This window comes from Letharia lupina (genome assembly GCF_014066315.1).
Source record: "Letharia lupina isolate WasteWater1 chromosome Unknown contig_4, whole genome shotgun sequence".
In the NCBI taxonomy this organism is placed as follows: Eukaryota; Fungi; Ascomycota; class Lecanoromycetes; order Lecanorales; family Parmeliaceae; genus Letharia; species Letharia lupina.
Genome location: NW_023502973.1, coordinates 2,581,051 through 2,604,701, shown reverse-complemented (window position 1 = coordinate 2,604,701; position 23,651 = coordinate 2,581,051). Strand labels below are relative to the sequence as shown.

At 50.3% G+C, this 23,651-nt stretch overlaps 9 protein-coding genes across 9 annotated transcripts; 3 read left to right on the top strand and 6 right to left on the bottom strand.

Moving 5' to 3' along the window:
- Positions 1–1,835: 1,835 nt before the first annotated feature.
- HO133_008253 (uncharacterized protein) lies at positions 1,836–6,463 on the bottom strand (the record flags this gene model as incomplete). The annotated part of the gene is made up of 9 exons (XM_037299121.1): positions 1,836–2,219; positions 2,312–2,614; positions 2,687–2,865; positions 2,934–3,354; positions 3,412–3,516; positions 3,569–3,705; positions 4,437–4,592; positions 4,652–5,053; positions 5,413–6,463. 9 exons carry the CDS (start codon positions 6,461–6,463, stop codon positions 1,836–1,838), a joined length of 3,138 nt encoding a protein of 1,045 aa, XP_037156457.1.
- A 1,354-nt stretch (positions 6,464–7,817) lies between these two features.
- Positions 7,818–8,874, top strand: HO133_008252 (uncharacterized protein; the record flags this gene model as incomplete). Its single annotated transcript, XM_037299120.1, is given in 2 exon segments — positions 7,818–7,874; positions 7,894–8,874. 2 exon segments carry the CDS (start codon positions 7,818–7,820, stop codon positions 8,872–8,874), a joined length of 1,038 nt encoding a protein of 345 aa, XP_037156456.1.
- A 139-nt stretch (positions 8,875–9,013) lies between these two features.
- On the bottom strand, positions 9,014–9,940 carry HO133_008251 (uncharacterized protein; the record flags this gene model as incomplete). The annotated part of the gene is made up of 1 exon (XM_037299119.1): positions 9,014–9,940. The coding sequence occupies one exon, from the start codon at positions 9,938–9,940 to the stop codon at positions 9,014–9,016; it is 927 nt and encodes a 308-aa protein (XP_037156455.1).
- A 1,076-nt stretch (positions 9,941–11,016) lies between these two features.
- On the top strand, positions 11,017–11,913 carry HO133_008250 (uncharacterized protein; the record flags this gene model as incomplete). The annotated part of the gene is made up of 2 exons (XM_037299118.1): positions 11,017–11,287; positions 11,786–11,913. The coding sequence occupies 2 exons, from the start codon at positions 11,017–11,019 to the stop codon at positions 11,911–11,913; spliced, it is 399 nt and encodes a 132-aa protein (XP_037156454.1).
- A 226-nt stretch (positions 11,914–12,139) lies between these two features.
- HO133_008249 (uncharacterized protein) lies at positions 12,140–13,432 on the bottom strand (the record flags this gene model as incomplete). Its single annotated transcript, XM_037299117.1, has 1 exon — positions 12,140–13,432. One exon carries the CDS (start codon positions 13,430–13,432, stop codon positions 12,140–12,142), a length of 1,293 nt encoding a protein of 430 aa, XP_037156453.1.
- Positions 13,433–14,067: 635 nt separating this feature from the next.
- On the bottom strand, positions 14,068–14,497 carry HO133_008248 (uncharacterized protein; the record flags this gene model as incomplete). The annotated part of the gene is made up of 2 exons (XM_037299116.1): positions 14,068–14,376; positions 14,441–14,497. The coding sequence occupies 2 exons, from the start codon at positions 14,495–14,497 to the stop codon at positions 14,068–14,070; spliced, it is 366 nt and encodes a 121-aa protein (XP_037156452.1).
- A 16-nt stretch (positions 14,498–14,513) lies between these two features.
- Positions 14,514–14,818, bottom strand: HO133_008247 (uncharacterized protein; the record flags this gene model as incomplete). Its single annotated transcript, XM_037299115.1, has 2 exons — positions 14,514–14,711; positions 14,795–14,818. The coding sequence occupies 2 exons, from the start codon at positions 14,816–14,818 to the stop codon at positions 14,514–14,516; spliced, it is 222 nt and encodes a 73-aa protein (XP_037156451.1).
- Positions 14,819–15,737: 919 nt separating this feature from the next.
- HO133_008246 (uncharacterized protein) lies at positions 15,738–16,631 on the bottom strand (the record flags this gene model as incomplete). The annotated part of the gene is made up of 1 exon (XM_037299114.1): positions 15,738–16,631. One exon carries the CDS (start codon positions 16,629–16,631, stop codon positions 15,738–15,740), a length of 894 nt encoding a protein of 297 aa, XP_037156450.1.
- Positions 16,632–18,170: 1,539 nt separating this feature from the next.
- Positions 18,171–23,514, top strand: HO133_008245 (uncharacterized protein; the record flags this gene model as incomplete). The annotated part of the gene is made up of 3 exons (XM_037299113.1): positions 18,171–19,964; positions 20,026–20,957; positions 21,111–23,514. 3 exons carry the CDS (start codon positions 18,171–18,173, stop codon positions 23,512–23,514), a joined length of 5,130 nt encoding a protein of 1,709 aa, XP_037156449.1.
- Positions 23,515–23,651: the final 137 nt, after the last annotated feature.

The following is a 23,651-nucleotide window of genomic DNA, read 5'->3' as shown; positions in this document are numbered from 1 at the left end:
GCGCTGGGGTACGGATACGTCTGTTCAGGCCTCTATTCAGCTGCTATCCCGGCGTCGAGGACGGCCCAACCACTTGATACCTCATACCTATGTGCCCTATGTGTATGTGTGATGCGTGAGAATGAGAACACTGATCTTGAAACTGAACAGGATCACGAACATTGTAAGAGGATGTAGCGCATGGCATACACAAAGGGAGTCTCAAAGCCTCCAAGTTCTCAGAGAAGAGAGCTCTCTTCGGTTAACTTCGTGTATTTTCTTTTTGAGACCAGAACGAATCGGCTTGTCCTGTCAAAGGATATTAGTTAAGAAAAACGAAATGCATAGATTATCCATTTCTTGCTATTAGGAAGACGATCTGTTTACAATGTGCTCACGACTCGAATTGCAATGTCCACGGGAAATCAAGCCTTCAAATTCGAAAAGATAGCACCTTTGACACCATATAAACCCCAGACATTGCCGCCGCTCGAGCGTCCGCGTCCCTGGGATTCTCGGCTCTGACAAGAAGAACAAGCTGTTAGCGAGTAACATGTACAGACTCCACGCGAGCCGTCTCAGGGCCAAAGGGAGAGCCAATGTCCTTATGATATTGCGCATTGAGATCCTTCGCCCTTCTCAGATCCTCATCTTCACAATCGATGCGGAAGCAGGAAAAGCCTGCAGCGTCGCCAGAGACGGATCATGCTCCTGATTACCTAAAAAAGCATCCCAATGAAAAGCCTCAGCTTGCATTAATCTCATATCCTTTCTCATTTCATCTCATATTCCAACACCACACCCGACCCGAGACTACATGCGCTTTCCCTCGCCGACAACAAGCTCCATGCACATCTCGCGGGCGATCGCTGCCGAGTTTTGAAGGCCCATTGTTGAATATTGAGCGAAGACAGCGCAGCCGACACTTCTCACAAGATCGCGCAGTTTCCCGGCAACAGTCACGACTGCGAAGTCACCAGCACGGGATTTCCATTTGAGGCCAACGGCTACCGTACGTGTGCAGGGAAAAATGTTTCCCTCTTATCCAGCATGCCACCCGAATATATATACGAAAAGGAAACGCCGTGGCCACACAGAGCAGCCAGGTCCAGTGGAAGTGGCCAAGGTAAAAATCGCTCGTGGTGAGACGAGATGACAATGATACGATCTGCACTACTACCTCTATCCGTGACTGACAATTCCAGGCTACTGTGATGATTGTGACCAAGACATGGAATAATATGCTGATGTTTGCACAAAAACGCTGATTGTTTGCCGTCGGACGCTGGTTCGTACTGCCTGATTCCAAGAGGGGATGTCTGCTGTTTTCGGGACTTTGGATCCGTGGGATGCGGGTATCAGGGTGAATACTATCGCTTGCCACGGATACCGTGGAAAACTAGCAAAGAGAGACATGGATGAGCAGATGAGCACGTTCATTCGAGCAATTAAAGCAAGTAGTTTAATTCGCTACTATACTTTGTTTAATAGTCTTGTAGACTTATGCACGCGTCGCAGTCACTACTCGTTCCATGTGCGGAGAACTATTGCATGTGCGCTGAATGAGTATGGTTGTGCCACATGTTGTTCTATGGCTTTCCAGTAACTGGCGGTTGAGCGCCCCGGTCATGTTTGTTGAAAACCTGACATCAAAATGAAGCCCACGGAGAGGGTTTCAACGATCGAAAGCTATGAGCCGTCGTTGAGACCTCAAAGTGGCTGATACAGATTGTTGAGAATCTTTTAAAGAGAAGAATGAAGGGGAAAGAAAAGGGAAACGACGCTGTGGAATCCAGCGAGACTCGGAACTAACAAAGGAAAAAAGCCAACCCACCAGGAGATCAGCCCGATAACCTTCACGTTCGTCCATCATCGTTAGCAAAAGCAGCATCATTTCCCTTCAACTGCACATCCACCACCTCCGTTTGGGGTTTTCCAAATTCCGGCCTCCACCCCACCGTCCTCTCTAATTTCAAAAGCTTCTCAGCTTCCTTACCCTTCCACCAACTGCCGTTCCCTCCAGGGAAGCTAAAGCGATCCATGCTCTCCGGCTTGATGTGAACACTGTACCCGGGCGCCGTGGGCGTGACATGAAACCCATTGGCGATCTGTGCGGGATGGTAGAAATGTTCGTGCAAGGCGTCGATGTACTCGAGAACGCTACGGCGCCCGCTAACGACAAGGTAGTCGATTGTGATGACGTGTTGGGAGTACTCGGGGAGGGAGACGCCGCCGATGTGCTAGAGAACCCACCACCTCAGCAATCAGCACGCCGAAATCACGTTCGAACGCGGCTCCGATTCCCCATTAGAAAGAACGCGACATAGCCTACCGGATGCAGCGGAACGTGAAACTTTGCCGCCATCAACATAACAGCCATGACCTCATTCAGCCCACCAAGACGACAAGCATCCACCTGGACGTAATCCAGCGCCTCGGCTTGCAAGAATTGCTTGAACATGACGCGGTTTTGACAATGCTCACCGGTGGCAACCTTGATATTGTATTTGCGTAGGGCGGCGCGGATGGTGGCGTGGCCGAGGATGTCGTCAGGGGAGGTGGGTTCTTCGATGAAGAGAGGTTTGAATGGGGCGAGGTGGGCGATGTAGGATTCTGCTTCGGGCACGGACCAAATCTACAATAAAATGGTCAGTGGTAATCAAGGGATTTGAGGGGGCTAGGGTGGGTAGATGATTGAAAGGTGTACTTGGTTCGAGTCTAGCATAAGGATATCATCCCAGCCGTTGACCTCTCTGAAGAGCTTCAATCTACGAAGATCCCGCTCGAGATCACCCCCGACCTTAAGTTTGTATTGGTGAAACCCTTCAGCCTTGGACTGTTCTAGGAGGCCTTTCATCTTCTCGTCTGAGTAGCCTAACCATGAAGCTAGACGAGGATTAGTATCTTTGATTTCACGCAAGCAGCTTAGTCTAGGGACTCGATGTTCTGGATACCTGAGGTGCTGTAAATAGGAACGGCTTTATTCTCCTCCACCTCCTTCAACCTCTCAGCTCTCCCAAGTTCCTGGTTACGAAGCAATTCAATACCCTCCTCAGGCGTGAGTGCATCAGTGATGTATCGGAAATCGATGCAGCGCACGTACTCCTCTGGCGACATCTCTGCCACCAGACGCCAAACAGGTTTACCCTGAGATTTCGCCCAGAGATCCCAAACGGCGTTGACGACTGCAGACTGCGCGAGGTGTACAACACCCTTTTCAGGGCCTACCCAGCGCATCTGCGAGTCTGAGGCTAGATAGCGCCATGTATTGCCCATATTCGATGTCAGGGATGCTAGAGATCGGTTCACTAGCAGTGGAGCAAGCATGTCGATAGCTGCGCAGACGAGGTTGTTGCCTCGCCCAATGGTGAAGCTCTGAAATTGTGTCAGCAAATGGGCGACAGCAAAACCGCTGGCAGGCTGTGGACTGACCACACCATGGCCCTCATACTCAGAATTAGTCTGTAGTACACAGTATGGATTTGAGAAGTCAACCGCCCCATTCATGGCATCAGATCCCTCATCTTGTAAAGATGTCTATACGATTGATCAGAAAGATTGCCGCCAGCGATTGAGACATGTGAAATACTGGGAACCTGATGTCCCGGGTGTAGTATCCCGTGATGGTGATGGATTCGAAGTCTTTACTAAGGCTATTCATTTTGACTCCCTTAGCGCCACTGGCCAGAGCCGTGGGAGGTGTCATTGCTGGGGTAACGGATGATGCTGATGTGGTGAGGGTGGTATGCAATGTTGGAAGGAAAGGGGTCTGAAAATGAACTCCTTCAGTCAATGGAGTGTCGGTCTTTAAAAGAGGTCAGGGCTATGTCTGCCACGGTCCGCTGCACAGATTAAGTCTTATTCGGATTGTCCAGGATATCCGTAGCTGTACAGGAATCGCTCGCATGCATGAACAGATTTTACAAGGTCGTACAAAAGCCTGGCGACTAACATGAATGACAAACCTAGTGTGGGACAAAATTGAAGATAAGAAAATACGGCTAGCCAGTGACATGCTGGAATCGTTGAACCCTTGAAGCGTGATTATGCATGCTGCACGATAACTATTTGATAACATGCATGATGTACATCCAAAAAGATGTTCCTGCATTGATGATGCTTTGAGGACGCGCGGGGTGTTATTCTTATGTTGATGTCGTGTATACAAGTCTTTTTCCTTACTGCAGATATAACATTCCTATTTCCATCTTTGCAACCTGCCTCTACCATCACACCGGAGCCACAGTTAAAAGGTACTGCCGGATGATGTAGTGGAGTATTAGCCAACATTGAGTAAGGGCTTCAGGTGGTGCCGAACCGGGACCGTGGGAGCTGTGTCCGTCCCGAGAGCATGGTTACCTAGCTTCGCTGATCCGACAACATTGCATGAACTGTGGATACTCGGTTTCATCTCTCGTCTGCTGGTCTTGAAAATTATCTGGACGCGTAGAACTTACAGCGGCATGTCTTGACCCCTTTTCTTGATCGCTTGCCTGCTTCATCCCATGTGACGAGGAGGCGGATAGCAGAGCTTGACCTTATTTGTGCGCCTGGAGGGCTTAGAACCAGTTGTTTGGTTGAAGCGGCTGTATGCTTCATTTTGTGGGCATCCACTGTCGAAAAATCAGACATGCGATGATGAGAATGCTTGAATTATCCTGCCCAAGCCCACCTTGGGCACGTCTGATGTATATCCTGTTAGGGTGGCTGATCCGACAAAGTGGCTGGGAGGCGGCTGTGAACCAATAACCAACAGATTTTGACATCCTCAATGATACGTTGTAAGTAGGCTTGTCATAGTAGACGGCTTCCTTTAGAGCCCGGTTACGGTTGCAGAACGTTATCGTAATCCGGTTTCTAGCATACTTAGGTCTGTAATTTCGGAGCAACTCGGTGCAAGTTGCCTGTTCTGCGAGCTCGCCAAGAGCCTTATCGAGCTCGTCACGTGTAGATAGAACACGTAGTAGTGTAGAATTGTCTTCTGAGAGCGGAGACGTTGAACTGAAAGGAAGCATGGTAGAGGCTTTGTACCTCAAATAAAGATTCAGGCCAGGTGCCATTCCGAACAGCTCTACTGTTGTAAGCGCAATGTCCCAATCAACGGGGCGTTATCCGAGGTCTCAAGGCAGGACTCTTGGCGTTTGCGGCTTTTGGCGCCGCCTCAGCATCCTAGCATCGCTCACGAGTTACTGGCGCAGCATTTATGAAAGGATGACATGGACTGAAATGATTCTTTGCTTCTGAAAGAAAACCCCAAGTCAGGGGGACACCTCCCGTCCTTCACCTCTCTTTCTTTGATCTCCTACAATTTGAATCATTTACACTAAGCTATCTGACTCCTACGATTACAGCCTTCGCGCCCCGAGCAACATAGTCCACTTCTTCTACCAACCTTTATACAGCTCTTGCGTAATTCCAGTCAATTCCGCCAACCTTGCTTCCTCCTCGTCCCCATCTGTTTCTCGATCTTCTTCCTCCTCTTCTCTTGGAGTATCTTTCCGCGCCTTCCCTCATCCTCCTCCTCCTCCTCCTCCTCCTCCTCCTCCTCCTCATCCTCATCCCCATCCTCAGTCTCAGTCTCAGCTTCTCCCCAAAGCTCTACTTCTTCACCCTCAACCACGTCCACTTGCTCATCGTCTCCACCCTCAGCACTCGCCTCCTCTGCCACTTGGCTACGCTGATGCTCTAGCAGCCATCTATCGCTGAGATCCCGCCTGTCACTTGTGTACCGATGAGTGTCACTCCGCAACGTTTGATCGTTGTAGGTCTTGAATTGCTTTCCCCATTTCTCGTTCATCTCCTCCAACAAGTCCCACCCGATACCCTGCGGGTAGCCATAGGACCAAGCGCCGAACTTGGCGTCAACGATCACACTTCGCAAGCCGTCCGACTTTAGCAAGGTTCGTAGATCATGGGCAGGATTTCGGCAACACTCATCGGGGAACCAGCCGCCTGATGCATGCCAACCCACGCGGACTGCGAGCTTCCTCACCCACGCGCCAGCCTCGAAGGGTGTGCTATGAGTTGTTGGCTCGACACCATCCGTAGCTCCAAATGACACAGTATGGACCTTTGCACTGAGGAGGGCCGGGATGTCATGGGTGTAGATGAGGAAGGTGTTGTGTTGGTAGAAAGTCTCGCGGGCTTCTCGTGCGATCTGAGTGTTTAAGGCAACTTCAAACATCCACATTATCACCCTGTCCGTGAAGGTGTCGCTCCGAGACAAGCTTTTGAAATGTGTATCGTACTGTATTGGATCTTCCACGACTATGAGGTTGAGGTGTATTTGGTCGCGGATCTCACGTGGTAGGGTCAGAAATCCGACTTGTTGTCGAACATCGGTAGCGATCATGCGCGGTGACGAATTTTGGGGATCCGCTTCGGTCTGTTCGCTTGCAACACCATGCTGGCTATCCAGTTCTAGGCGGGCGAACCTTTGAGGCAAATCTGTTGGAGGAAGATCTAATGGATGTACCATCGTCATCATCGAAAGGAAGTGGGCCTTAGGAAGGTAGACATGCTGATTATCAGAAGAAGGAGGGACAGAAGGCGGGATTGGGGGCTTTTTGTAGTAAGGAGTCCCCTTCTTGTGGAAAGCCGAGAGTGTCCATCATCCGTGCTCTTCGACCTCAAGCCGGCAATGTTCGCTCCTAAAGTGTCAACAATACCGGCTTCCAGTCACACCCCGACCTTCACCGAGTACTAGCTTCCCCTTTCATGTGAACAAGAACGCCTGACCAGTCTCATGCCGACCTTGACCGAATGCTGGTTTCCTAACATGTTTTAGCCGAGTCTGACGACGTTGCATTGGCCTCTCTGCTGACGACATCACCCAGGAGGGGGAACTGGAAGAGCGTACCCAGGAATCAAGCTTGTAAGGCAAGCAAAATGCACGGATGTTGCTCATAGCGAACGTTTTGCGAGCACTCGAACATCCATCGACCGAGACCAAGTTCATTATTGCGTTTGAGTCTAGTTCCAAAAGCCCCCCACGAGTGGCCATTCGAGATGTAAAACTTGGTGCATTGATAAGGCATTTCTGCGCTCGTCGGTCAGTCGCTAAAATCAATATATGGGAGGTTGAAGTCTATACTTACAGTCGACATATTAAACGTAAGTAGAGGGTGTGTACTTCGCGGTCTTCGGAGTCCAACAAGAAATTTCAAAGTGATATCGTAAAGTCACTCTGCTGAGCCACGACCGTCCCAACGTAAGTGTCGCCAATACATACAGTGAAATGCTAAATCTTATATCTGTCAGAGAATCTCAGTTCCCATTGGGAGCTCGGCTCTGTTAATACGGTCTACCTCGGGGGAATAGCTTCAAGGATGAAGTTGACAACAGGGGCAAGATACATGTCTTTTGAAGAAGGCGCTATAGCGCCGAATGCTAACCTGTCAGCGATGGAGAGGTTGCAAGCTGATCGATGGCTTCAAAGCAGGGATCAAGAAACAAAGCGCTGGTATTTTACAGAACCGTCTTGGGCGGACTTTGTTGCCGCTGCAAGTTGCTCAAGTGGTCATCGCAGTCAGCATCACCTTGGTTCCGATCGCACTACACGCAGGTATCAGGATCAGGAGACAGTTGCAGAGGGGACTTGGTGGTAACAGTTGCCAGTGGCATTGAAGTTTATGGGCTACGCCAAGCGCTAGCCCGGAATGCACTAGTGCAAACCTCACTGGATCCTCATGCCAAGACTTTACACTGCTTGAGAGGTGCCATACTCGTGACGTCGAAAGTGTGGATTGATTGACTTGTAACTCAATCTACTTACTACTTCATATACAGAACTGCAACGAATATTGTTAGAAGTCTTCATCATCATCATCATCATCATCATGTCAGCTAAAAATCTCCTGTCTCAACCTTTCGATATTCAATGGCGAAAGGCTCTCGTGAGCCGTCCCTCTTCAGTTCTTGCGCATCACCTCCCCAGAAGGTCCACATCCCTTCTTTCTGAACCTGCCATCCCGCTCAAAATATACTATCCCGCTCTATGTCTTTGTTCCAGACATACTTGATGAGGGCAGAGCCAGAAGCCTTCCCGTGGTCGTTGACTTCCATGGCGGGGGATTCGTACTTGGATCTTGTCATGAACAGACCCCGTTTCGCGCCAAGCTCGCAAGAGAGCTCAGTTGCATTGTTGTGGCCGTAGACTACTGTATGGGACCAGCGAGCCAGCATCCTGCAGCGTTAGAAGATGCTGGGGATGTTTTGAGCGCGGTCCTAGATGCAAGGGCGCCCGGCTACACCGAGCTACGGAAATCAGTTGCCAAAAAGATCGAAGGGGATAAACAACTTCGGCTGAAGCGTGATATCGACCTCGATAAATTTCGTATCGCCATCTCAGGCTTCAGCAGTGGCGGTAACATAGCACTAAATCTCCTTCTTTCGATATCACCACCACAGTTGAAGTCGGACTGGTCAAGTCGGTTCCCTTCAGACTTCCCCCACCCCATACCGCTACTCCTCTTCTACCCTTCGTTCGATTGCCGTCAGCTCCCATCTGAGCGGACACGACCAGCTGGGCTCCCCGTTTTTAAAGGCCTCGGGGCCGACGTAAATGACATGCTCATGCCAACATACCTGCCACGAGACCAAGCAGGTCATCCGCGTGCATCGCCTGGCCTAGCAGATTTAAAGGGATTGCACGACCAAGCAAGGATGCTGCTCGTATTACCGGAGCTTGATTCACTGTCAGAACATGACGAAATATGGGTCAAGAAGGTGGCGGAAGCGGGAAGAGGCGATGAGTTGATCGTAGAGATATTCAAAAGCATGAAACATGGATGGATTCAGATGCCAGAGAGTTGGCTGTCTGGGGAGGAAAAAAGGACGAGAGTGGAGATCTTTGATTTGGTGGTTGCACTCACAATGACTGCGTGGTGGAAATAACGAAAAGATAAAAGCACTGAATGACATTTTGCTTAGCTTCTTGCTACAAGGCAAGCTATCTATTCACTATCGCCTCTATGGTCCATACCTTCCATGAGACCGTGTCTTTCATGATCCCATAGATACACCCCTGGAGGCCTCACTGCAATCTCTCCTCTTCCGCGGTGCATTCCTGGACCGAATGCTTGCCTGGATGGAATTCAAGAAACCCGACCAAAGTGGTATCGCCGCCCTCGGAGAAGTTTCTCTTTTGAATAGGCATGTTGCCAGCATCCAACTGAAGACCAGAGATGGCGGGTCCGAAGGCGGGTTCTAGCTCTTTTGTTATCTTATGTGTGATGTAGCGCATCAAGTCGCGAGCGCGTCTAGTCTGTTCCGCGTTATTGAATCCGAAACAGGCAGGCGCTTGGGGCACGTCACGCGAGAGCATGACCTCGACAGTAGCAACGCTGAAGCCGACTAAACTCTTGAGTCGTTGGCAAATGGTGCCGAATGACGTCCCCTCGAGCATTCTTGCGCAGCATTCCGACATTCTGATGTGTAAAGTTCGACGCTTGATGTCTACATCTCCAAAGAGGTCGATGGTAGGCCCGAAACTTAGTTCAAGTTTCCGCGCCCACATAGGACTATACCGAGTCTCGAACCAACCAGCCCATCTAATCGACGCGCCGTCGACATCGAGGTAGACATTCTTCATCATAGGCGTGACTTTCTTCAGGTGATTGAGGTGAAAGAGCTTACCGTCCTCGTCATCGTCTCTAGGGCTTTTGAAGTCGATGGGAAATCGAAAGACACTGTCCGAATACAGGATTTCCACAGCTTCATGGCCGACGGCCTTTGAGACTCGAAGGATGGATAAGTTTGGCCCGGCGTTCTGGTCGACATCTGACTCGCTGTCGGATCCCTCCTTGTCGGAACCCTCACTGTGGGCTGATCGCTTGTCGGTTAGATAGCGGCCTTTGACCAGACGTCGATAGATGACATCTCGAATCTCACGAGGAAGTCGGAAGAGAGCGCCGCCATGCTTTGGGTCGCCCTGTGGAGTCTTGGCTGTGGTGCTGGACATTGTGTAGATGGGGAAACGAGAACTTATGAAGGAGTGGAGGCCCTGACACTGTGGTAATATCGATATTTCAGTGGTGTGACGATCAATGTCACCGTTCGTGGTCATGAATACCGAGCGATTGGGGTTTGAAATAGGAAGTAGTGAGTAAGAGACGAGGAAATATTTATGCGAAGCGTCAAGTGGTCCAACACAGAGAAACAGTGTGTTGACAGAACAAACAACTTCAAGTGTCACAAATCAAAGGACTCACCCAACCGCCACCATCACTCGCTCTAGATAAGCGCAGTCAAAACCTTCAGTCCCGTTTCGTGCGACTGAATTTCAACATCAACACAGAACTGAAGATGATGACTGTCCTAAAAACCCAAATCTTGCTTGGGGCGTTCACAGTCTTCCGTGCCATACGGACCAACGTATTAGCTATATTGACCCATTCTTCCGCGCTCTATCGATCAATCAGCGCAGCCCTATCTCTCGACGAGATAATCAGCCCCTCCAGATCAAGTCCTAGACTTTTCCAATGTCATGGGTACCTGAAGCGAACATGCGGCCGTGAGTAGAATTCAACTCCTCTGGCTTTAGCTTTCAAGATTATGAGATTTAGAGGAGCGCTACAAAGCGCGGGGGGGTGTCGGATTCATGGTCACCACTTGAGCTCCAATATAAAAGGTTGCAATGGACGGGGCTCAGGCTCCGGCGCCGCACCTAGCTTCAAGGACAGAATTGGGAGAATTTCCAAACTCGGTAGCGTGCAAGCTATTGCTGAGAGTCATCGCGAACCTAACACCAGCATGCATTGAGAAGTTTCAAAATTTGGGTAAGCTTCCAGAAAAAGCTGCAGTGTGAAGTGTTGAGCATTATTGCTACTACGTTATGAGAAGCCCTTATTTATGTCACTTGGTCGGCAGGTGCACAATGCAGTCGCACAATAGGCATAATGACACCAACTCCAACACGGTCCTCCTCAACACTAAGATGGATCCGCATCACTTTCGTCACTCCCTGATAGCTATTTAAATAGCAGAAGAGACGCTCTTCAGTATGGTATCAGCACCGATCGGTCACAGGCAGAAACCATGGGGAAAGCTAAGAACGAACTCGAAGAGTTCATTGCGAATATCCCAGACTCAAAACTCACGGGCTTTCCATCGATTGAGACTACGGTCTACAAGACCCGCAATTTCCGCTTAGACATGCAAACGGTCACTACTAAAGATCCGCGATGCTACAACCTGCACGTGCAGATCAACAGGGGGACCCTCATCACTTCGTTGAAGAGATTTTGCAGGGAAGTCGCTCTCCATCGCCTTGGTGCCGGTCAAAGAAGAGGCTTGGACGCCTGCGGAAGTTCGCGCGGAACTGCAGAAGAATAGGATCATCTAATGTCGATGGCTGGGGGCAGGGCGACCTTGCTAAGCGACGGAAAATTGTCAGCGAACCCCAGATATCTGACCGAAGCTTAGCTACAAAGGCATGTCCAATCGAGAGTTCATGTCCGTTCAAGGCTTGTATGAGCGCAGCTTACTACACTAATGTAGGCCGAATCCCAAAAGTCTACGACCGAGGTAACATTAGACGAGCAAAATTGGTCTCACAATAGTAAAAGTCCATTTCGGTACTGTCTATTACTCTAAATCTGCTCAAGCTTTCAGAACTGCATCATGATGACTTCGATCCCTTGAGCGCAAAGCAACAAGCAATGTCGGCTTGCTACCCAAATAAATTCGTTTATTCGTGATTGCTTGAGCCTTCCAAGCAGCAAAGTAATGTTGCAGAATGGCAACACACCTACTCGGCATAAATTCAAGCAAAGACCACGGTGGCTTGTTGGTCGCACACCTACAGAACGAATGTATCTTAAAGGTCGTACGCCCCGTGACTCCACCGTGATCATGAAGGTCGCATACCGAGAGGGTCACGAATTGCAAGTACCTGAGAATTACATCAAAAGCGTGAAGACCGAACCTAAATAACATTCTGATTGATTTCAGTAATCTTTAGAGGTATCTCAAATTATAAGGGCATTCGTCTGTCTAGGGATGTGGCGCTAAGGTACCAAGTGGAGACGTTCCGAACGAGAAAGATGCCTCAAAAAGGGTCAAATCAAAGCTGATGTTCCTTGCGCTAAGATCATGTATGACCGAAATCTTCAGCGAACCTAAGGCATCTGGTCTAAGCTCAGGTATGTACGCTGCAATTTCATTTCAACATCAAAGCTCGAAGACTATCCTGCTCTTTACCAGCAGCCACATTCTCCAACCATGTCCTGATCTGCTTGCGATGTATCTCACAATCGCAATTCTCAACCGCATAGTCAAAGTCTGCTTTTGCTTCCGACAGGCGATGTACTTCCATCCAGGCCGGCTCGAGCTTTGCCATATGCTCGAAGAATAGCTGTCGGAGACATGTCTTTTCGTACTCCTCGAGATGAATAAAGTACAGCTCATCGGTTTCGTTGCCTTCGTGTGTGTAACGATGCTTTTGAGGTTCGGTTGTACGTTCGCGTGATATTAGAACCCACGGGAGCTGGCAGACTTTCCACAGTGGTACCATCGAAACGCATTCCCAGTCAACGAGTGCGGTGAGCTCTCCTGTATAAGGTTCGACCATAATATTCCGGCGTGATATGTCATCGTGACGGAGGCCAAAGCCCTCACTTTCTTCCACGTCAGCCGGGAAGAAGTGCGGCATAAATTGAAGAAGCAGTGTGATCATTTCCCTATTCAAGTCTATCTCTTCTCCGTCATCGGAGTCGGCGTCGGAAGGCAGTGGCTGCTCAGTGTCATGTTTCAGAAGCGCCAGTCTTGTCATCAACCAATTCGTGCTAGACTTAAACGGGCCTCGGTGGATATCCAGTGACAAGCGGGTTGCCCAAAAGAAGGGCATGGAAACGATTCGACCCATCATGTATTTCGAACTTATTCCATGATCATCTGGAATCGACCGATCCGAAATGTTGGGGACTGGATCATCTGCTCTGTATATGTTGCCAATGGTTTCACTTCGTAGCCGGAACAGCTGCGATGATATATCGACAATTCTCTCCACCAGCTTGCACTTCTCAAGCCATGTCATCGTGGTCCAAGCCTCATCGAGCGTAATTCCAGACACGTATTCCATAAGTATCCACTCAAAGCCGAGCTCGTTCTCATTGGAAGCATCATGTGCGATCACAGTTGGCACAGGGATAGTAGTGTGGTGCTGTATGAGGTCAAGGGTGGTCACTTCGCTAGCGGTTTTGTAAAAGGGATCCACAGGCAAGGAGACCCTCATGACGAAATTGCCAATTGAGCAGGTAATTTTGAAGAGTTTGTTGAATCCACCCTGGCTGAGGAAAGCAATAGTGGTCTCTGGGCTAGTAGCCAAGCCAAGGTGATGGCAAGCAATTTGGAGGACGATATCCAGCGATGGCTCCTTGGTCCATCGCGGTTGTTGTTCGCCCCATGTACCCTCCACCCATTTCAAGCCTGCTTGGTCGGGCATAGACGACATTCTGCTCGCTATAATCGGTAACGAGTAATCAGTAAGTAGAAGTCTCGTGATTCTTTGATGTGTGGTGAAGAAATTGAGCAAATTGAAATTGAGCAAACTCTGAGAGTATTAATGAAAGTGTCGAGACAATGCCGAGAACAAAGGCGCCAACAAAAGAAGAAACAATGAGGCTCAGGATGTTCAGCTACAAGAGCGTCGAGCACAATGATCTTACGACATATACCAGTCGGTCCTGAAGATACTGACGAGTGCATCTGATGGCCGAAGGTCTATTCCCCTTTTATTGCATTCAAACGGAGACTTAAATCGGAAGAGAGCTGGTATTATCTATGTTGTCTTAACGTTCTTGAGCTTCGTGAATCGGATTGGTCTTAGCTGTTACCTGTCGATGACGAAGACTATCTGTTTGACAATTCGTGGCAATTAAATGAATGATGAAGCAGTAGGATGCGACATTACTCGACAGAGTGCGCCATTGTAATTCGCAGGGCTGAGCTGGGCGGGCGGTCTTGCGGACGAATCAATCCTCCTAAGCTTCTCGCGCTGCTTGATACATCGAAGCACAAGGTTCAGGACAACAGGCTCAACGTTCATTCCACAACCATCTAATGATACTCCGCCCTCACCATTTGGCGTTACTGTCCAATACTGGCCCGTCGTCCGAGTTCCATCAATTCAGGATCTCCATCAGAATCAATGAACTCCACCCTCAGGACTACTTTAAACCCCCACAAGTCCCTTGATTTCACTACTAATGTTTCGATAGTCTCCGCAAATTCCACGATTAGGGAAGGCACAGATTCAGCTTCTTTTCGTGCTCGACAGCCTTTTTCGTGAGCCTCGCGCATTCCTTCACCAAGATAGTCGCTATAGAACCTCAGCTCGAACGGCGTGCTCAGAAGTCCAATGTCTTTAAGTAATATGTCGACATCCAGTAGTTTGACCTTGAAGGAAGTCCTGTATGCAACCACCGCAAATGCAAAAGGGAAACCCCAGGACTATCAATACACGATCGAAGACAATTGCAGTTTTAGTAAACGTTCCGACTTCGACATTCTTTGTCATAGCGAACAGTGACTTCTCACTCGATATCATCGAAGACGCTGCGACCTCGAAACCTGACGTATGGAAAGTCCGGCTCCTCACTCGATACGAGAGTCCTCTCAATGGCTACATAAGCAAGTTCATTGACACGGATAACATCCTTTCGTCGAACGTCTGTTACTGGCCTTGCCTGATTCGGTTGTGTAATCTGCTGTGAGCGGATGAACCTTGCAGGCTGCAACTCGTATTAGTACAGAGCACCGAATTAGGTGGGGGTGCTAAGGAAGCACTCGACCCCGGGGGGAAATGGATGCTGACGTCGAAAGATGGCTGAGATGGCATGTTGCTGGTATACCAACACTGATAATGCAGTCTCTGCAGCACTTGAAACGGGAGGCCAGGGTTACCGAAAATAGTTAGTCCTGCAGCGCAGAAGTACATGGCGTTTTCTACAACGGTCAAGGCTCGGCCCAAGTTTTTGCGTTTTTGACCCTTGAAGTCTGACGATCCATCGGCAGTCATCGGAACAGAGTCTCGGGACGTAGGTCCGAATAGCAATGATGGCACGAAAGCAGCAAGTGCTACTTGAATTGCGAGCACTGGGACAGAGGAGACGGGTTTAGCCTTTTGGGAAAGAGGACTGTGTCGTTATCTCCACTTCTGCGATAAGAGTTTCCGAAAGGCAGAACAGCGAAAACAACATCGGAATGACCCCTGCCGAAGTGCCTCAAATTCTAAAGATGACAAGCTGGAAATCCTTTCACGAAAAGGATAGCGACTACTATCATCCAACGCCGCTAGGTGGCCGGTATTTGTAACATTTTGTGTCATGCCGGTAACATTTCCGCTGATGCTTAAGATCCTGAAAGATTGCGCATTGGCTGTCACGAGCAAAACTAGCAGGAAGGCAAACCGAACAATGGTTGCATCGAAGGATATTCTCGACCCACGATTCTTACACAGGGAATAAGACTGGGCATGAGAGTACTGCAGGCCTTGAACGATGTACCTATTTCAGAGACAAGCATTCATTCGGCGTAAATTCGGATGGTGATGACGGTGCTTCATAGAATCAGGAACCGTGTCTCAGTGTTAGCAAACTTGATAGAACCCGTAGACGCGTGCGCAAATAGTTTGAATGCAACAGGGTGCCCGAGACATGGCCTGCCATCCTCGTAATTATTTGACAATGTCATCAATTCATACTCAACCCTACCAATAAACAGCCCAGACTTCGGCCCTCGCTCTTAGCTGTCTTTCTTCACAAAGCCCCCAAGTTCTCACCGTTCTCCTCCGTTTGCTGCACCATCGCCAGCCTAGTCTTCAATTCATCCAAATCCCTCGCGCTCTCCTGCGTCACGGCGTGGTCGTCGCCAAGGAGTCGCATATTCGTCTCAACCTCCATCTCCGCATATTCCAGCGCCAATTGCTCTGAACCGCGATCGTCATAACATTTCTTTGCACGACTGTATATGCACGAGAGGAATTGGCCGTCCAATCGTTCATCCTCTGCCAATCTGATGAACTCAAGGACCATTTCCAATTCCTTTTGGTCGTTGTTGCTGGGACCATCATTGGTTTTATCGATGGCCATATAGAGGGTTTCCATCCTTCGACGACGCAACTCACCGCGTCGGCCAATTCCGGTTTCAACGTGACAAGCTGGACAGTCGCACTCAAACACGTAGTGTTCGCGGAACAAGTCCCGGCGAATTTGCAGAGAGTAGAATGGAAAGATGTAGCAGACTGTGATTTCGTCACCTATGGGGATATCCACCATAGCGTGAACAGTCAGGCGGTGCAGATTTTGGTTCCACGAGAAAAAAGCATTCGGAAAACAAGAGTTATTGATGCGTGAAGCTTTCAAGAATATGCCTGATCCCGGGGCTTCCACCTCAAAACAGTTCGCTAGGAATCTGCTCACCGCAGGCGTCCAGGTGGGGTGATCTGGGCAGTGCAATGTCTCGAATTGCTGCTGCTGTTCCGGAGGCAGACCGTGAAGAGACACGCTTATCCTTTCCCCAATGCCTTCATCTATCTTGCTCTCTGCAATCGAGAGCAGCAACTCGTCGGCGAGTATGCGACTACCTGCTTTGATATCTTTGTTGGCAAACATACCTTGTCCCTTTCCGGGTATGGATCTGATCGTGTACATTCTTGAAACAGTTTCGTTGGGTTATTGCTTGGAATTGGAGATAAGGCTTGGTCTCAGAGGAGCGTAGGGAACTTCAAAGCGTCGACAGAACAGAAGACAATTAGGGCTGAGCTTTCCAAGGTGACAGTAGAACGACAACGAGAACGACAATTCCGAGATAGGTAGCTACTCCTCATGTTGGGAGAGGCTTCTATTCCTACTACGAAAACATATTCCGTCAGTTCCCTTCCTGTTCACAAACACGCTATACGAAATCGAGGCTTCCAGGTCACGCCCAGTGGGGTCTTTCCCCCCCTTCCCATCCTAGTCCTGCTCTTCATTATCGTTGAAATTTCCGAGCCATCCCGACGAAGAAAATTTCATAAGAAATTCCGATTGTTGGCTATTGAATTGAATAGCGAGCCTTGCTCTGACACTGGCCATGCGCTGAGATCGGATTCTGCGTTCAACAAAATTTAGCAGCTAACGGTATCTGTTCATCAGCAAAGAAGAGATAGACATGGCATTCAATGCCAATAACAGCTAGCATAGAAGCGAGGTCTTTCGCACCGCAGTCGAGAGGTTCGTGTGGACAATCTTGCCCGCTATGAATTCATTCGGCATTGTAGTGTCGGTCAGCCTACCAATGTAAGCAAACTAGGCGCAACCTTGTCTCATTCGAGAGACCTAGCTCACCTTATGCACCCGAAATAGGAATGAACGGTCGCACCACGACCAGAGGAAGTTAACAGGGGTTCTTGAGATGATCCACTTGTTGAACATTTGAGGACTGAAGGTCGAAACCTCTACGTTCTGTATCAACGAGCGGCAAGTTATCGTATCGAACCAGCCAATCGCAACAGAAGTTTCTGGAAAAGATATTGAAGATCGAAATGTATGTGCTCAGGCTGGATTCTCCACTGACGTAAGAGTGCCTTGAGAAGTTACAAGTCGCAGTGAAGGGAGCAAGAAAGGGTTGCTTAGAAATCCAAGTCACGGAAACATCTCAACCTGTTTGGTGCCGTTTCTACGGCATTTTCGAACGCAGTCACTTTTTGGTGTACGGAGAATTCCGAAATTCTCTCAGTATATCCAGGATTAAACGACCAGACGAGGCATCGTTAGGGTACGGGAGCTGCCCGACTATTGATCCCAATTATTCCAATCTTCCCTTGGATCGGTCGAGATAGTACAACAGTAGGAAGATAAGCCATTGCTATGTTGGCTGCACACACCCATGGTGAGATCAGTGACTTCCTAGGATAGATTAAGCAAAGGAGTAGTAAGCAACGCTCTTCTACAGTCTCTCTTTTCATAGGGAAGACAAAGTAAATAGACTGTAGATATTGGAAAGGCGAGAAGATGGATTTGCTGCTGGCCTTGGCGTGATAGTACATGTAGATTGTTGTATGATATCATTTTGGCAGGCGCGTCACGCGCTTAGCAACCCCGCACTGCCACTTCCTTGGAAAGGCAAACAATCCCCTTTTGGATACTCTTAGTCTTGCAGCTTCACCAGCCACAGGCATATTTCACCACCAAATATTATTCCATTAAACGATGCCGGAACAGAAGAAGAAGATTCCTAAACTGCCTCCTAAGAAGAAGAATGTTCCCCCCACAGCAAACAAGCAGACGACCGCCCCGAAGAAGCCTACAACAGCGCCCTCTAAGTCCTCAACTCCCACGACCAAACCGTCCACTACACCAGCCAAGGCAGCTACTGCCCAACCACAAAAGGATGTACCCAAGCCCCCACCCAAACAGAGCAATGCGGCTTCCACGCCTTCGCAGAAACCGAACCCTGCTAAGACACCTCCCAAGACGTCGACCCCTGCGGCCAAGCCTAGCAATGCCGCTCCTGAGCGCAAGTCATCCTTAGCACCCAGCAAGGCCCCAACTCCTGCCACCAAACCCGCCGAGTCCCCAGCGCCTTCTACAGCACGCAGGCCGTCTGCAGCACCGCGTAAAGGATCGACTCCTGCTGTCAAAGCTACAGACGCCGCTCCGGATCGGAAGCCTTCTCTGGCACCTCGCAAGGCGTCGACGGCCGCCGTCAAGGAAACAGAAACTACAGCACCCTCCCCAGCACGGAGACCCTCTGCGGCCCCCCGCAAAGAATCCGCACCGGCCGCCAAGCCAACGGACACCGCCCAGAAACCAAAGCCTCCTAAGCTCCCTCCTAATAAGACTGACGACCAATCTCCTGCGCCGTCGCCAGCACACAGACCCTCCGTGGCACCACGCAAAGAGTCATCATCCGCGAACAATCCAACAGGCGCCGACCAGAAACCAAAGCCTCCAAAGCTAGGCCCAAAGAAGACAAGCGATGGATCACCAGCCTCTCAATCAAGAAGGCCATCCTTAGCACCGCGCAAGTCCTCAGAATCTGCTGCGAAGTCTACAGCTGCCGGTACAAAACGACAAGATGCAAAAGAGGAGGATGAGGATAAGCCGGCGTACAAAGTGGAGGATGAGGATACGCCGGCGCACAAAGTCGCGGAGGAGGAGAAGGATCTAAAGTCTTTCTTGTCAGAGTCTGAACGGGCAGATCTCACTCTACTTATTGCAAGCATTTCTGAGACTATGCGGAAGATGATCGAGAGCAACTTTGATGCTGCAGCTACATTGAAAGACCTCGGTCAAGAGGGCCAGAGTGAAGAAGAAAGATTCGCCAACATAGACTATGACCCCGGCACTGTTGATGTCAGCCAATACGACAAGGAAAACAAGGCGCGCGAGGAACGTGAGAAAGAGCTTGCGACACCCAAGGTCAAGGAGTTGAAGAAGAATGCCCTCCAATGGTTCGATGATTGGCGAGAGGTTGTCATACAGCGCGTGGGTGAAGCGGTCAATTCGAAGGAGACTACGTCGAAGCAGAAGGCAAAGGCCTCAACGCAGGGATCAAAGACTACGACTACCCCAATAACAGAAGGAAGACCAGTCCAGAAAATCGATACCGGCGCAAAGCAGGGAGAGTATAGACCGCCAAAACTCGAACAATTGTTCCCACGGATCCAAACACCACTTACGAAATTGCCTATGCAGAAACGTACACTTGTCCTCCACTCGATACTCCTGATACTTCTGAGCTTGGAGCACTACAACGCTGCATCACGGGTGCTACTACTTTATCTAACATCAAGTATGAAGCTTGGTCTTAACTACCTGCGCGATGACGAAGAGAAGACGGCAAAGGGCTTGTTGGAAGCTGCTAAGCAAATTCAAGCAGACCAGGAGCTGTTGAAAAAGACCTCAGAGGAAAGCGAGAACTCGCGCAAGTGGAAGATAAGGCTTGCCCAGATAGCCGGCGCAGCCGTCGTGGGGCTTTCAGGCGGCATGGCTGCTCCAATGGTAAGCTAACCGTCCCCAGTATCTTGATTGATAATTTTCTGATCGAGTGCGATGCAAACAGATGGCAGCAGGTGTCGGCAGCGTGATGACGGGCCTCGGTCTCGGAGCTACCGCTGCAGCAGGCTACCTGGGCACCGTCGCTGGCAGCACCTATTTAGTCGGCAGTCTATTTGGAGCTTACGGAGGGCGTATGACCGGCGAAATGATGCAGAATATCTCAGCAGAGGTGCAAGACTTTGCCTTCCTTCCAGTCCATGGTGAACGTAAAGAGCATGATGAATCCATCGAAGCTGCTACCGACACTCGCCGTCTCCGCGTAATCATCGCGATATCTGGCTGGTTACTCGAGAAAGAGGAGGTTGTGACACCATGGCGCGTCCTGACGCCTACTGCCGAAGTCTTTGCCCTCCGCTTCGAGCTCGAGGCATTAATGAATCTAGGACAAAGTATTGACACTATGGTTTCCAGCGCAGCGTATGGATATGCCCAGTCTGCCATGATCCAGCGGACCGTGTTCGCCGAAATGATGTCAGCAATGTGGCCTATGGCCATAGTGAAGGTCGCCCGTGTGGTTGACAACCCCTTCAGCCTGGCCAAAACTCGCGCCGACAAAGCTGGAAAAGTGCTTGCCAACCTTCTCATCAACCGCGCCCAAGGCGAACGACCTGTGACCCTTGTAGGATATTCGTTGGGAGCACGCGTTATTTGGTCCTGCCTGACTTCTTTGGCCAAGCGAAAGGCTTTTGGACTGGTTGAATCCGCAGTACTGATCGGATCCCCCATACCTAGCGATGTTGGCACCTGGCGCGTTATGCGCACAGCTGTGAGTGGTCGACTAGTCAATGTCTATTCAGAGAACGACTACATCTTGGCTTTCCTTTACCGGACCTCAAGCATCCAGTACGGAGTCGCGGGTCTTATGCCGGTCTCTGGCCTTCTAGGAGTGGAGAATGTCGATGTCAGCGAGACAGTCAACGGACATCTAAAGTACAGGTACGTACCTTTTGATAATTCGCCCAGATCGATATCACTATCTGCGCTGCAAGTCTCGCCTCAGGGTAAAGGAGTACTTCCCATCCCTTAGCATTATCTCGCATCTGAGGTTTTGACCCAAAAGCAGAATACTGACTCCCAATTCTGCTGTAGGTACCTGGTAGGTAGTATCCTGCAGAAAATCGGCTTTGAAGATCTCGACAAGCAAGAAGTCGCTAAAGAAGCAGAGGCCTTCGAGAAAATCGTGGAAGAAGAAAAGAAGCAGACGTACGTTAAGCAAGCCGGAGAAGTGTACGAGAAAGCCAGTGGCAAAGGACTCGGTAAAGAACTTTACAATAAGTACGGAAAGCGCATTGGACTGGATGGTAAAGAATCCTCTGACGGGAGAGAGCCCTCGGACAAGGTCAAGAATATCAGCGATGCAGACGCGGACAAAGAAGCCACGGCCATGGAGAAGGAGGTTGAGGCGAAGACGCAGAAAGGCCTCATGCAGTGGGCCGTCGAGCAGCTATACATTTCGCGCCCATCAGTTCCGTCTACAGGCGACGCCAAGGACGCAGCTGCAAACCCTCAAGGCGCAGTTGCTGATACCAGCAAAACTGCCAATGAGACCGTCGATGCAGCCACAAAAACACTGCTGCAGCGCGCCAAGGAAGCCACGTATCTATCTCGCTCTGGCGGCGTCGAAGGCCAGGTCGCTGCCGATGACAAACTCACTCAAGCACAATCCACAGCAATATCCGCAGCGCCGACTGGTTATCTTGCAACAGCTGCGGGCTATATACCCACCAGCTACATTCCAGGATTTGGAGCAGCAGGCAAGGGAACAGAAACTGCCGATGACGTCGGGAAGCAAGCGGGAAAGCTTCAGCAGGGTGTTGGTAAGGCCGTCAAGCCACCCTTGAAGAAGACCGATAGTGCAAGGAGATCTTTGGGGAAGCTGGCGGGACCTGCACTGAAGAGGACAGAGAGCGCGCAGAAGAAGCTTGCTGGGGCAACAAAAGACCCAAGTCAAGCGGCCACGGATCTAAAACAGACTTCCCAAGACGCTAAAAAAGACCCCTCAAAGACTTTGTCAAGGACAACAACAGGAACGAAGAAGCAAGTGGGCGATGCCTCCAATAAGGTGGGTGACATCGCAGGCGACGCTCAGAAAAATGTCGGAGATGCTGCCACGGACCCAACAAAGCTAGCTGAGAAAGGCCAGAAGCAGGCTAGTGAGACTACGAAATCAGCCGCAAACGCAGCTGGTGGTGTAACGAGCTACATCCCATCATTTGGTCTTGGAGGATCCTCAAAGAAAACCAAGCCGGCAGCCCCTAAGAGAGCTCCGAGTGGACAGGCGAAAGCAAAGGAAGCCACTGAGAAGGTGCCAAACCAAGCGACCGAGTCAGCCGGCAAAGCCGCGGCTAAAGCTCAAGACAAGGCGACTGACGCAGAGAAGACACCTGCGGGCTATAGTAGCTATCTTCCCCACTTTGGCTATGGGGGTTCCACCCCCTCTCAATCGAAGGCAGCTCCCAAAGACACTGAGAAGAAAGTCGAGAAAGCCACCGAGGATGCTAAGGAAATACCAAAGGAGACGACGAAACAGGTTGAGAAGACAGTAGATGATGCTAAAGAAACCGCAGAGGATACCGCGGGGAAGGCCCAACAAGCGGCCGATGATGATAAGGAAACGCCCAAAGAGGCGCTAGAGAAGACCGAAGAAGCGGCCGACGCTGCCCACAAAGCAGCTTCCGAAGGAACCAGTACCGCCAACGACTTGAAGTCCAAAGCTGAAGAGTCTACCACTGACCCAGCCTCCGCCCCATCAAACGTTGCTGCTGCACTCAGCGACACCGCTACTTCTGCTACAGCTGCGGCTTCTCAGGCTGGATCAACCGTAGGCAATGCTGCCGCTGAAGCAGAGAAATATGTTCCCAATTCGCAGGGTCTAGGAGGAGATGCCGGCGGTAAAGTCGGCGAAATGGCCAGCGGCGCAGCTTCAGGTGTAACCTCTGGGGCTTCTTTCCTTGGCAAAGGCGTTGGCGGAGCGGCAAACATGGTCGGTGGTGACCGGGCTAAGGGGGAAGAGGAGAAGCAAGATGTCCCTGACAAGAAGCCTGGAAATGGAATGGGCAAGGAAAATGAGGAAGACCGAAGCCAGTCGGATGATGACACGATAGAAGAAGAGGAATTCCGGACACCTGGAGAAGAAAAACAGGAAGAAGGTAGCAAGCCCGAAGAGAAAAGCCCAAGGAAAGAAGGACCCGAAGATCCCTTCGTCGACGAAACCGAAGAAGATGCCGACTCCGAAGATACCGAAAGCACCATCAAGGTCTCGCAATCCCACGACTCCGACTCAGCCAGCTCAAACTCCGGTGGGGAAGGAAAAGTTAAAGACGAGAATGGCAAGGGCTATGCGTCGACGGCTGCGAGTACGGTTGGAGACGCTGGCAAGGGTGCTATGGGAGCTGGTGCCGCTGCCGGCGGTGCTGCGGCTGCTGCGGGTGGCGCTGCAGCCTCTGGAGTCTCTCAGGGCGTGGGCCAGTTGGGGAAGTCCAAATGGTGGTGAAAGGAATAAAGTAAAGTGGGCGAAACAGCGAACGAGCTTTGGCCACCCTGTTCGTCCATCGGCTTCTGTAAACGGGTACTTCGGCGGGTTGCCGGCCGTGTGAGTGGAACAACTGAGAAATTAGCGCATGGATGGCA